General features: G+C 41.8%; 1 protein-coding gene across 50 annotated transcripts in view; it reads right to left on the reverse strand.

Annotated features, from left to right (window-relative positions):
• Positions 1-14,111, reverse strand: part of PBRM1 (polybromo 1) — a 153,596-nt gene extending 139,485 nt beyond the window's left edge. For 11 of the 50 annotated variants that reach the window (XM_035275768.3, XM_035275788.3, XM_078351113.1 and 8 more), the window contains exons 1-5: positions 13,947-14,111; positions 10,419-10,560; positions 10,043-10,168; positions 8,068-8,220; positions 6,773-6,870 (exon numbers count right to left, since the gene is read on the reverse strand). In XM_035275768.3, coding sequence (XP_035131659.1) covers positions 6,773-6,870; positions 8,068-8,220; positions 10,043-10,090 — 299 coding nt within the window. In that variant the 5' untranslated portion in view covers positions 10,091-10,168; positions 10,419-10,560; positions 13,947-14,111. Of the gene's footprint in view, positions 1-6,772; positions 6,871-8,067; positions 8,221-10,042; positions 10,169-10,418; positions 10,561-13,631; positions 13,807-13,946 lie in introns of those variants that run through there. The other 39 variants (XM_078351109.1, XM_035275790.3, XM_054245723.2 and 36 more) reach the window with 17 other exon arrangements.
• Between the last annotated feature and the right edge of the window lie 59 nt (positions 14,112-14,170).

Here is a 14,170-nt window from a genome sequence, read left to right on the forward strand (position 1 = left end):
CTTCAATATTGTCTTAAAAGCTATTAATTTTTATTTATTTATTTATTTTGAGATGGAATTTTACTCCTGTTGGCTAGGCTGGAGCACAATGGTGTGATCTCAGCTCATTGCAACCTCCGCCTTCCAGGCTCAAGCGATTGTCCTGCCTCAGCCTCCCAAGTAACTGGGATTACAGGCGCCCACCACCATACCCAGCTAATTTTTGTATTTTTAGTAGAGACGAGGTTTCCCCACGTTGGCCAGGCTGGTCTCTAACTCCTGACTTCAAGTGATTCGCCAGCCTCGGCCTCCCAAAATGCTGGGATTACAAGGGTGAGCCATGGTCCACAGCCATAAGAACTATTAATTTTTATGCTGCCTATGTGAATCAAGTGTTAAAAAACAAAATGAAACAAAAAAATTAAATAATTTAAAAAATATGCTTCACTGTCAGCCAGGCACGGTTGGTTAGGTCTGTAATCCCAGCACTTTGAGAGGCCAAGGCGGGTGGATTACCTGAGGTCAGGAGTTCAAGATCAGCCCAGCCAACATGACAAAACCCCATCTCTACTAAAAGAACAAAAAAAATTAGCTGGGCATGGTGGTGTGTGTCTGTAATCCAAGCTACTCAGGAGGCTGAGGCAGGAGAATCGCTTGAACCCAGGAGGTGAGGTTTACAGTGAGCCGAGATTGTGCCACTGCACTCCAGCCTAGGCAACAGAGTGGGACTCTGTCTCAAAAAAATAAAAAAGCACTCTCAACAAATTAGAGAAAGAACAAACTAAACTCAAAGCTAGCAGTAGATAATAAATAGAATGGAGGCCCATGTGGCTCACGCCTGTAATCCCAGCACTTTGGGAGGTTAAGGCGGACAGATAGATCACTTGAGGCCAAGAATTTGAGTCCAGTCTGGGCAACAAAGTGAAACCCTGTCTCTACTAAAACACAAAAAGTAGCCAGGCATGGTGGTGCATGCCTGTAACCTCAGCTACCTGGGAAGCTGAAGCATTAGAATCACTTGAACCTAGAAGGCTGAGGTTGCACTAAGTTGTGATTGCACCATTGCACTCCAGCCTGGGCAACACAGCGAGACACTGTCTCAGATAGATAGATAGATTAGATAGATAGATAGATAGATAGATAGATAGATAGAAAGAATGCGGATAAATGAAATTAGAGAACAGAAAAATAATTTTAAAAATTAAACAAAGATCAACAAAATTGGTAAAACCTTAGCTAGATTAAGAAAGAAAGAGAGGCTGGGTGTGGTGACTCACGCCTATAATCCTAGCACTTTGGGAGGCCAAGGTAGGTAGATCACTTGAGCCCAGGAGTTTGAGACCAGGCTGGACAACATAGGGAGACCCTGTCTCTACAAAAAAAAAAAAAAATACACATACATACACACACACACACACACACACACACACACACATATAAAAATATCTCCTTGCCTAATATTATATACATTTAAAAAAATAAATGTACGCAGTGTTAGGTAAGGATCCAACATACATATTTTCATATGTATAAACAAAAAATATATATGCAACATATTTTTTATGTGTTTTATATATATATAGGCCAGGTGTGTGGCATGCAGGTGACAGGACTGCTTGAGTCCCGGAGGTTGAGGCTGCATTGAGCTGTGATTGCCACTGCACTCCAGCCTGGGTACAAAATCCTGTCTCAAAAAAAGAAAGAGGAGGGAGGGAGGGAAGAAGGAAAGGAGAAAAGAGATGCAAGTAACTAAAATCATAAAGAGGAGACATTACAACCAATGCCACAGAAATAAAAAGGATTATGAGAGTGCTCTAGGAAAATATGTATGCCAACAAATTAGATAAATTAGAAGAAATGGATAATTTCCTAGAAACACACAACATACTAAAGAAATACAAAGCCTGGGCTGGGTGCAGTAGCTCACACCTATAATCACGGTACTTTGGAAGGCCGAGGCAGGTGGATCACGAGGTCAGGAATTCAAGACCAGCCTGGCCAAGATGGTGAAACTCCATCTCTATTAAAAGTACAGAAATTAGCTGGGCGTGGTGGTGGGAGCCTATAATCCCAGCTACTTGGGAGGCTGAGGCAGGAGAATTGCTTGAACCCAGGAGGCAGAGGTTGCAGTGAGCTGAGATCACGCTACTGCACTCCAGCCTGAGTGACAGAGCAAGACTCAGTCTCAGGAAAAAAAAAAACAACAACAAAGCCTGAGTAAACCTATAACTAGTAAGAAAACTGAATCAGTTATATATAAAAAAAAAACTCCCACAAAGAAATGCCCTAGACTGATAGCTTCACTGATGAATTCTACTAGACATTTCAAGAACTAACACCAATACTTAGGAAACGTTTCCAAAAAATTGAAGAATAGAGATCATGTCCTAACTTATTCTATGAAGCTAGCATTACCCCAATACCAAAGGCAGACAAAGACACAACGACAAAACTACAGATCAGTATCCCTTATTGAGACGTGGGTTACCTTTGCAGAAGTTTGACCTGCAGACTCTGACTTAACCAATTAATGAATGCACTCCTACACTATTACAGTGTTTTAAGTGGACAGGGATGGCCACTGGCTGCTTTTAGAGGGCGAAATGCAAACAACTGACCTAGATTCCCTGTTTATCTACATATTTATTCCCCAGACATTAGAAAAGAGGTTCTAAGTTAACACACTTGTGGATAATTAACATAGTTAAAAGAGTGGTTATACAACTTGGTAAAAGCTTAGGTTCTCAGGCCCAGAGTAAATGGTATTAACAGGTAATTTCCCTTTGATCCCCACCCCCCCCCCCAACAAAGCACAAAATTAACATGAGTAAACAGAGTGGAGACAAATGGGTGTGGGGTAAACAGACTTAACTGGGAAGACCTTTGATTATTTTTATCTCTTCCTAACTTAGTGGACTGGCCTTTGGCCTGCCCCAGTAAAACCTTTAGGCCTTCCAAAAGGTTTGAGACTATAATCTGCAACTTTCCCTAAATATTTTCCATAATATTTCGCCAAGTGAATAGCAACACCTTCTGAACACTGATGCAAAATTTCTCAATAAAATATTAGCAAACTGAATTCAGCAGCATATTAAAAGAATTATATACCATAACAAAGTGGGATTTATTCCACAGTGAACATGGTGTTGAAAAGAAGTGGTAAAAGTGGGCATCACTGTCTTATTTGTGATCTTAAGAGGAAAAGCTTTAAGTCTTCTGTCACTGAATATGTTGTTTGCAGTAATCAAAATAGTGTGCTACTAGTATAAACAGAGAGACGAATGGAATACAATGGAGCCTAGAAATAACCCTCACATACATGGTCAAATGAATTTTGACAAAGGTGCCAAAACCATTCAATGAGCAAAGCACAGTGTTTTCAACAAATGATGCTGGGAAAACTGGATATACATACATAAAAAATAAAGCTGGATCCTTATCTAAACACTACATATAAAAATTAATTCAAAATGGATCAAAGGCCTAAATGTAAGAGCTAAAACTATAAAACTCTTAGAGAACAATTGTAGTCTGGCTGTGTCCCCATCCAAATTTCGACTTGAACTGTATCTCCCAGAATTCCCACATGTTGTGGGAAAGACCCAGGAGGAGGTAATTGAATCATGGGGGCTGGTCTTTCCCCTGCTATTCATGTAACAGTGATTAAGTTTCACAAGATCTGATGGGTTTATCAGAGGTTTCCACTTTTGCTTCTTGCTCATTTTTCTCTTGCCACTGTTCTAAGAAGTGCCTTTTGCCTCCCACCATGATTCTGAGGCCTCCCCAGGCATGTGGAAGCTCAATTAAACCTCTTTATCTTCCCCGTTTCAGGTATGTCTTTATTAGCAGCATAAAAACAAATAATACAGTATCTGGTACCACTAGAGTGGGGTGCTGCTGAAAAGATACTTGAAAATGTGGAAGCGACTTTGGAACTGGACAACAGTTAGAGGATAAAATGGTTTGGAGGGCTCAGAAAAAGACAGGAAAATGTGGGACCATTTGGAACCTCCTAGAGACTTGACTGGCTTTGACCAAAAGCCTGACAGCAATATGGACAATAAGGTCCAGGCTGAGGTGGTCTCAGAGGTAGATGACGAAGTTGTTGGGAACTGGAGTAGAGGTGACTCTTGTTATGTTTTAGCAAAGAGACTAGGGGCATTTTGCCCTTGCCCTACACATCTGTGGAACTTTGAGCTAGAGAAAGATGATTTAGGGTATCTGGAAGAAGATATTTCTAAGCAGCAAAGCATTCAAGAGGTGACTTGTGTACTGTTAAAAATATTCAGTATTATAAGGGAAGCAGAGCAGAAAAGTTTGGAAAATTTGCAGCCTAGTTCTGTCCCTCTAAGGTAACCCTGACTAATAGAAAAACATAGGGAAAGCTTCGAGATATTGGATTTGGCATTAATTTCTTAGATATGACACCAAAGGCACAGGCAACAAAAGAAAAAGAAAAAGTAAACTTCATGAAAATTAAAATCTTTTGTGGATCTAAGGACAACATACAGAATGAAAAAGCAACCTACAGAATGACAGAAAATATTTACAAATCCTCTATCAATAAGAAATAACCAGAATGTACAGAGAACTCCTGAAACTCAACAAAGAAAAACACCCCAATTCAAAAATGGGCGAAAGATGTGAATGGACATTTCTCCAAAGAAGATGTGCAAATGGTGCCAGGTACAGTGGTTCACTCCTGTAATCCGAGCACTTTGGGAGGCCAAGGCGGGCAGATCACCTGAGGTCAGCAGTTCGAGACCAGCCTGGCCAACATGGTGAAACCCCGTCTCTACTAAAAATAAAAAATTAGGCTGGGCATGGTGGTTCACACTTGTAATCCCAGCACTTTGAGAGCCAAGGCAGGTGGACCATGAGGTCAGGCATTCGAGACCAGCCTGACCAACATAGTGAAACCCCATCTCCACTGAAAACACAAAAAAATTAGCCAGGTGTGGTATTGTGTGCCTGTCGTCCCAGCTACTTGGGAGGCTGAGGCAGGAGAATCACTTGAACCTGGGAGGCAGAGGTTGCAGTGAGCCAAAATCACACCACTGCACTCCAGCCTGGGCAACAGAGTGAGACTCTGTCTCTAAAAAAAAAAAAATGTGCAAACGGCTCATAAGTGCACGAAAAAATGCTCAATATCACTGATCATTAGGAAAATGCAAATCAAAACCAATGATCCACCAACTCCTATTAAGATGACTAGTGTTAAAAAAAATGTAGAGAAAGTGGAACCTTTGTGCACTGTCAGTGGGAATATAAAATGGTACAGTTGCTATTGAACACGATATGGCAGTTCCTCAAAAAAATTACAAATAGGCCTACAGTGGTGATTTACATATGTAATCCCCAGCACTTTGGGAAGCTGAGGTGGGCAGATCACCTGAGGTCAGCAGTTCAAGACCAGCATGGCCAACATGGCAAAACCCTGTCTCCACTAAAAATACAAAACTTAGCCAGGTATGGTGGCATGTGTCTGTAATCCCAGCTACTGTGGAGGCTGGAACATGAGAACTGCTTGAACCTGGGAGGCAGAGGTTGCAGTGAGCCAGGATCATGCCATTGCACTCCAACCTGGGCAACAGAGTGAGACTCTATCTCAAAAAAAAAAAAAAAACCTACAAATATAACTACCATAATTATCTAGCAATCTCACTTTTGAGTATACATCCAAAAGAATTGAAAGCAGGATCTCAAAGATATATCTGCACACCTATGCTCATTGTAGCATTATTCACACATTGGCCAGGCTGCTCATGAATTCCTGGCCTCAGGTGATCTGCCCACCTAGGCCTCCCAAAGTGCTAGGATTACAGCATGAGCCACCATGTCAGGTCAGTACTCTTTTTTAATATTTATTTTTAGACAAGGTCTTGCTCAATCACCCAGTGATTGAGTACACTGACACCATGGAGTACAGTGACACTCAGGGCTCAGTGCAGCCTCAAATTCCCGGGCTCAAACAATCCTCCCATCCCAGCCTCCCTAGTAGCTGGGACTACAGGTAAGCACCACCACACGTGGCTAATTTAAAAAAATTTTTTTTGTAGAGACGGATCTCACTATGTTGCCCAGGCTGGTCTCAAATTCTTGGCCCCAAGAGATCTTTCTGCATAGGTCATTTTTTTTTGAGACAGAGGCTCACTCTGTCACCCAGGCTAGAGTGCTGTAGCACAATCTCAGCTCACTTCAACCTCCGCCTCCCAGGTTTAAGCAATTCTCTGCCTCAGCCTCCCAGGTAGCTGGGATTACAGGCATATGCTACCACAACCAGCTAATTTTTGTTTTTTGGTTTTTTTTTTAGAAGAGACAAGGATTCACCATTTTGGCCAGGGTGGTCTTGAACTCCTGACTTTGTGATCCACCCACCTCGGCCTCCCAAAGAGCTAGTATTACAGGTGTGAGCCACCACGCCTGGCCTTGTTTTTATTTTTAAGAGACAGGGTCTCATTAGGTTGCCCAAGCTGGTCTCAAACTCCTTGGCTCAAGCAATTCTCTTGCCTCAGTCTCCCAAATAGCTGAGATTGTGCATGCTCCTGTGCCTGGCTCAAAAAATCAAGTAGCTGGGATTACAGGTGCATGATACTGTGCCTGGCCCAAACACATCTTTAGTTTTAAAAAAAAAAAAAAGCTTCACTACAGCTTGATTACTAAAGACTAAAATTGGACCCCAGTATCATTTAAGCCATTCCTCCCAATAAAAAAAAAAAATCAATTTCCAAACACTTTAAACATGGACTTTGGACCAAATCCCCCGCATTCTACTGATGGGCTTCCAACTCACCTTCGCTTTGGTGCCCTAATGAAGAGCTCACAGAGAAGTCTGCCCTGTTCATCCTTATAGTCTCGGATGGTGTTATAAAGTTCATGGCACACGGCAATCTACACATTAGCAAAGGAGAAAAATCACCAAAAGTGAACAGAAAGCCAGTGTAGGCATAAAAATTATTTTCTAGGCAAGTAGATAAGAAAAATGATGACTCTCAATATTACCAAACAGGCTCAAATATGCTGACAGTATGTCTCCTTTTTTTTTTTTTTTGAGATGGAGTCTCACTCTGTCACCCAGGCTGGAGTGCAGTGGCGCCATCTTGACTCACTGCAACCCCACCTCCCAAGTTCAAGTGATTCTCCTGCCTCAGCCTCCTGAGAAGCTGGGATTACAGGCACACGCCACCATACTCGGCTAATTTTTGTGTTTTTAGGAAATGGGGTTTCATTATGTTGGTCAGGCTGGTCTCGAACTCCTGACCCCGTGATCCACCCGCCTCTGCCTCCCAATGTTCTGGGATTACAGGTGTGAGCCACCACGCCTGGCAAGTATGTCTCCTTTCAAACAATCAAGCTGACTAACTTTTTGGTATCTTCCATCACATTTATGCTCCTGGTGATTTTGTCTTTTAAACTAAATCAGTTTATCACTCTCTTGCTTAAAGCCATCCAACAGAAGAGTTTCTCAGTACATATAGAATAAAACTCGATACTCCTAACACTGCTTGTGTGGGCCCTACATATTCTGAATGAGTGGAACTTGTCAATTTCCTTCTCCTTCCTGACCATCTACTATTCTGTAACCAAGACACACTAAACCCATCCCTGACCCAGCCCCTCAGCACTGGTTCTCTCTGTCTGGAACTCTCTTCCAGGGGATTCAGACCAAAACAGCCCAAATCACCCAAAATTTTCTTCTTAGCACTTATTACTAGCTGAGGGTACATTATTCTTCATTTGTTTACTTGTTTACACTCTACTTCCCCTACTAGAATCTAAGTTCCATGTGAAAAATGGGCTTGTTTCCCACATGGCTAAATCCCAACCATGAGAACAGTACTTTCATAAGATAGGCACATAGTTATTTGCTAAATGAATACATGATGTAACATACTGAAATTATTCATAAGACTGTACTATTACTCTAAGACTTAGCTGAATACATACTGTTCATAAAAGAAGACTATCAATCCAGAGAATCTTAAAAAAAAGTAGAGATGCCTTGCAGTGTAACCATTTTACCATTAAAGGGAAAATAGGGTAATCGTGGGAAAAGCAGGCAGAAACCAAGTGAACCAAGTTACTTACAGGATCTACAGTTGGAAGATTGGAAAGTCTCCTCCTTTTCCTGCTTGGGCCTGGTGTGGACACAGAATGGTGCCCATCATCAAAGTCCCCGCTGACACTGCTGGAAGGGGAGGTAGCTCTTCTTCTCTTGGAACCCATGGAATCCAACTTCTTCTAAAAGAAATAATTAGCCATGTTCTTACATTTAAATAGACTCTATCACCAAGCCCTCAGCTGGTCACCTGCCATCAAACTCCTGGCTCGCTTAGGAGGACATTTTAACATGTTATAGTTTAGCTATAAGGATTTTGTCTTTTTTTTTTAAGTCCTGGACTTCCTTGTTGCAGTGTTTTACTTACCAGAGTGCTATACGTTCCATTTTGATGGGACAAATTCAACAAACATATATTCATTTGTATATCACCAATCTGAGTGACTCAACAACTTCTGGTTCCAAATTTGCCCTAGACTGGAGTTTCCCAACCTACATGTAATAGTACATTAGTGTGCTGAAGGTATTAATCCTTCAGCCCCTAGACGGTCAGGCAGGCCTGAGGTATAGAGGCCCCAATATATCTACCTCTGGAGCCTGCACCCATCTGCTTTGCCACGTGCCTTACAATTATGATCATTTGCTAGGAGGGCCACCATGTGGAAAAGAGTAGGGAGCAGAGTCTAGGACAAATGAGTAATGCAAAAAGGTAAGGGGACAGAGGACAATTAACCTTCTAGTATTTTAGATGTACTCGAAAATTAATACCCTGAACTGAATGTCCTCCATTCATTAAAGCAGGATCCACAAAACATATCCCTGGAAAACACTTAACGTGACTTGTTATACGTAGACAGAAGTACAGAAAAACTGTCCTTTGAAAGTCTTCTGTTAATCCAACCTAATCTCCTTTTCAGTGATATGACGTACTCTATTGCCCATAAATTTTGAAATAATAGCTTTAAATCTTAGTAGATCCTTTCAAGAGCACCTCATACATGAACTTTTAGGTCAAACATAAATATCTGCTCTCAGTTTGGGGCTGGCTAAGAAACTAATCTTAAGACAACTTTACAAATACATGCATTTAACTGTAACAGAAGAAATGCGACCACTGAAATTGTCTGCTACAGATGGACAGTACATATCCAAGAAAGTCCTGCAATGCTTATATTGTAACACACAATCTTAACAATAATATCAAACAGTATATTGTGATTTCAAAGGCCTTTTTCTAAAGCTAAAAGATCCCAGTTTCACTCACTGACATTGAAGGTATCGATCCTTCAGTCCCTGAGGTAGTAAGGCAGATCTGGGGTTCAGAGGCTCCAAGGTATATCACTTCTGGAGTCAGTACATCATCTGTTTTTTCATGTGCCTTACAATTATGAGGTACCTCATACTACTAGAGTACCTCATAATTGTAAGGCACAGGGAAACACTGAATTTCAGGACACTATGATAACAGGAGATTAGAATGATTAGAACAGGAGAGCACTAGCTGCCAGTGGTATGGAGAGAAAAGCTGGGGATTTCCATAAAACATAAAGAAGGAGCAAAACAAACACATTTGAAAATCCTGGTAAGCAATTAAGAAAAAAGAGAAGTCTCATCTCTTTCTTCAAACTAAAGACCACATAGTGTTTGAAACAAAATCTACCATGATGATGTCCCATATTCTAGGCTTCGGTTTGTTATACAGTATTATTAGTTTGAAGTGACTAAAAGTGGTTAAAAGTATCAAAATGCTTAGCCAAAACTTAGCCAAGTTTTGCTGATTTTTGTTCTTTTTATATAAAAGGCTGATAAACCAGGCTCAGTTCATTAAGATAAAGAAATTAAAGACCAATCCCTTTTAAACAAGCTATGACAAAGACACAAGTGAATTTGATGAACCTAAGGAGGGAATCTTTACGGAAGGGGTAACAAAAATTTAAGAAAGGTGGAAGGAAAAAGGCAAGGAAGGACAGATAAGGGAAAGGGTGTAGATAATCAGTAATTTACCAGCTTTACCAGAGCACAACCAGCGCCTCGAAAAGCCAGTCTCCTCATTATGTCTGAAGGCCAAGTGAAGCCAATGGGAGAAGGAAGGGCTTTAGAAGTACTGATTCAGTGTTAGTATATTCAAAACTGAAAAAGAGAACAAAACAGAGAAGGGGGAAATAGAAAAGGGTCAGAAGGAGTAAAAACAAGTACGAATAGACAGAAAACATTCAAATAGAACTGTTAAAGGAAGATAGAGAATGGAGAAAACAGGCATATCAGTTCTCTTGTAACTTGCAAAGGCTCAGGCATTAACAGTACCTGACAGTTCTTCCATTTTAAAACCAAATGCTTTCATATGTTTAAAGATGTTTCATTGAGGTTCCTCTTTACTCACATTAGGAATGACTGTCAATTCCAGGAATGAAGCATGCCTGCCCAACTGCCCCCTAGTCAATAAGAGCAGAGTTCAATCACAGAGCTGGAATGGAGAGTGAATACATGTGGGAGGCTCACATGTGACACCAAGTGTTGGCAAGCTGGAACAAACCAAGAATGGCTCATGTGAGCAAAAGGTCTAGAAAACACCCACCCCTACAAAAAAAATTCAGAGAAAGAACATTTATTTCCAAAGTCCTAGCTGCACTGGAGATACCATATAAAAATTTGACAAGGTTTAAAAAAAAAAAGCCAACCATTTTGTCAGGAGTTCAAAATTACTTTTATAAATAATTCACTGAAAATCAAATGACAAAAGAAAACATAAATTACCACCATATGTATGTAGTTTAGATGATACAATATCCCAAAATCCGTGATTCATAAAGAAATTAAGGTAATCCCAGATACTTGAGAAAAATATTCAACTTAAGGATAATTTTTAAGTATTTTTTTAACCAAGGAATATTTTAAAATGTGTTTTGGAAGTCTGGCAAGAAGGGCAATGTTATGAAGTAGGAGAAACCACAGGACCTTTGCTCATATGACCAGAATAGGAGTCCCAAGTCTTTCACCTCTGATTATCAGCTTGATGTTGCCTGAGTGACAGCCTTTCAGATCTGTTTCTTCATCTCTAAAATGAGAACTTAATGCCAGGCATGGTGGCTCATACCTGTAATCCCAGCACTTTGGGAGGCCAAGGTCAGTGTATCACTTTGAGGCCAAGAGTTTGAGATCAGTCTAGCCAATGTGGTAAAACCCTATCTCTATTAAAAAAAAAAAAAATTAGCTGGGTAAATCCCAGCACTTTGGGAAGCTGAGACAGGTGGATTACCTGAGGTCAGGGGTTGAAGACCAGCCTGGCCAACATGGTGAAACCCTGTCTCTACAAAAAAAAAAAAAAAAAAAAATTAGCTGGGTGTGGTGGTACATGCCTGTAAACACAGCTACTCAGGAGGCTAAGGCACAAGAATCGCTTGAACCCAGGAGGCGGAGGTTGCAGTGAGCCGAGATCATACCACTGCAGTCCAGTCTGAGTGACAGAGCGAGAGACGGATTCAAACAAAAAGAATATCAAGTGTTCCTGTATCTCTCAGATCGTTGGAACAGTGAAATGATGTCCATGAAATCACTTCTGCATGTTCCCCAGGCACAGGAGCAGCATCTTGTTCATTTTTATAGCCCTGTCTTATAGAATAGTATTTAGTATAGATTAGGTGCTCAATTTATCTTTTAATTAATGTGTTAAAAGTGCACTTAGGACCAGGCACAGTGGCTCACGCCTGTAATCCCAGCAACTTAGGCCGAGGCCGGCAGATTACCTGAGGTCAGGAGTTCAAGACCAGCCTGACCAACACCGTGAGACCCCCGTCTCTACTAAAAATACAAAAAATTAGCCAGGCGAGGTAGTGCATGCCCATTAATCCCAGATACTTGAGAGCGTGAGGTGCAAGAATTGCTTGAACCCAGGAGGCAGAGGTTGCAGTGAGCAAGGATCACACCACTGCACTCCAGCCTGGGGGACAGAGTGAGACTCTGTCTCAAAAAAAAAAAAGGTGCACTTAAGTGGGACCTTTAAAAAAAGAAGTTTGTTTGTATAGTTTAAAAGGCCTGAGTCAGGCACAGGGGCTCATATCTGTAATCCCAGCACTTGGGGAGGCTGAAGCAGAAGGATCACTTAAGGCAGAGTTCAAGACCAGATTGGACAATACAGATTGACCTTGTTTCTACAAAAATAAAAATTAGCTGGGTGTGGTGCTGCACATCTGTAATCCTAGCTACTTGGGATGCCATCGTGGGAGGACTGCTTGAGTCTAGGAGTATATAAGGCTTCTGTGAGCCATGATCACTTTACTTGCATTCTAGCCTGGGCAACAAAGTGAGATCCTACCTCCAAAAAAAAAAAAAGTACTATAAGTATCGCTTTAGCAAATTTGTCTGTTTTTCCATGAAGAGGAAAGACAGATTTCAGAGTTCAATTCCAAGTTTTAAAACAGCCTTGATTATAGTCACAAGTTCAAAAATCTGACAATCAATAACTGATAGTGGACAGTTAAGAATACTTAATAATGTGCAACTGGGAGACTACTGACATTATAGACAAATGGTGTATTTTGACAGTTTATGAACTTTTAGCCCTTTCCTGTATTTCTAGAAATATTTAGCACTACAATACATGCTTAAAACAAAATCTTGGAAAACAGGACTCAAAGAAAAAAAAAAACAACTATAAACCTGTTTCAGAGAAAAAAAAACCATTCTTAATGTTGTCATTCACAATTTTTGGTATTTATCTATGCCTTAGTTACCTGTTATTATTTTACCGAAATGCTAACAAACCAAATGTATTATTCTACAGCCTGTGTTTTAACTTAATGAAGATTCTTCCAAGTCAACATTCTTCCTAATGATGTTTGATAGCTTGATACTAATCTATTATATAGCTATACCACAATGTACTTATCTTGGGAATTTTGGTAGGATATTAACATTTGAGGTATTTTGTACATTCCCAAAGCCAAAGAAAGCGGTCAAGCCCCTTCCATTCATCCACACACAAGCTCTTTATTGTTTTAATCTGAAACAACTCTTCAAAACATATTTTTCCAATCTTCCATTTTGAAGCTCAAAATTAAATATGGGCAACCTGTAAGTAATAAAGCAAAAATTACGCTACTCTTTCACGTGCACGAGTCCTATTTGCACTTTTTGAGGAAAAGCACATAGCCAAATGGGAGGAAAAAAAAAACCCTGAAATTATTTGTCGAGCGTCCTAGTGTGTCGGAAATTAAGTTAAAATGTTTTGCTCCAACACACGCTTCTATAATTGTAAGAATTTCTATATCCATTATACCGTGTACTTATTTTTCCAGATTTTTTTTCTCTGTTTTTGCAACTCTTTCTGCCCCTTTAAATTAAAACTTCTCCCTTATTATAACAAAACTGTGCTTCCCCAAACCAAGAAATACAGTTCCCAAAATCCCGGATTCTTTGCAGTGTTGAGATGAGAAGCTGAAATATCTGGCCTCTACTTATAAATACAAGTCCCATTGATCAAAATACCCGGAAAAAATAAAGAAAGAAAATCACTAAGAGTTTGTGTCGAACCGTCAAGAAACAATAACAAAAAAGCAGGCCCTGAGCAACCGAGGAAATGAAGGACTTTCCCGACCTGTCACTGGTATTGGGGACTGAGGGAAACGTTGACAGCTTTGAAGCTGCCCCGCGACGAGCGGGAAAGAGTGGCGCGGGGAGTTTCCGGGCCGTAGTACGCCTTTGTCCCTGCCGGCAGGTGCGACAGGGCTACCGTGCCCGTCCCGAGGTCCGCCGCCACGCCCCGCCCAACCCCGCGCGCCCGGCCCGACCGGCGCGTCTCCCCACGGCCGGGGCGGGGCCTCCGCCGCGGCTCCCGCCCGCCCGGGCCCACACAAAGGCCCGGCAGCTGGGCGAGGGGGAGCGGCCCCACCCGCCCAGGGCCCGGCCTTACCCAGCCGCTCCGCCGCCTGCAGCCCCGGCCGCGGTCACTGACCGCCGCGCCCCGCCCCGTGGCCGCCACGGCTGCTGCTATAGCTCCTCCGGCCGTGGCCGCTGCCGTCGCTCCGGCACCCGCCGCCCTCACCTCCCTTACCCCTCCCGGTGCCGCCGCAAAATCAGCCCCGCCGCCGCCAAGTGATCCCTGCTCCGCGCGACACTGCGTGCGCGCGCACGCAG

Source organism: Callithrix jacchus, chromosome 15 (assembly GCF_049354715.1).
Source record: "Callithrix jacchus isolate 240 chromosome 15, calJac240_pri, whole genome shotgun sequence".
In the NCBI taxonomy this organism is placed as follows: domain Eukaryota; kingdom Metazoa; phylum Chordata; class Mammalia; order Primates; family Cebidae; genus Callithrix; species Callithrix jacchus.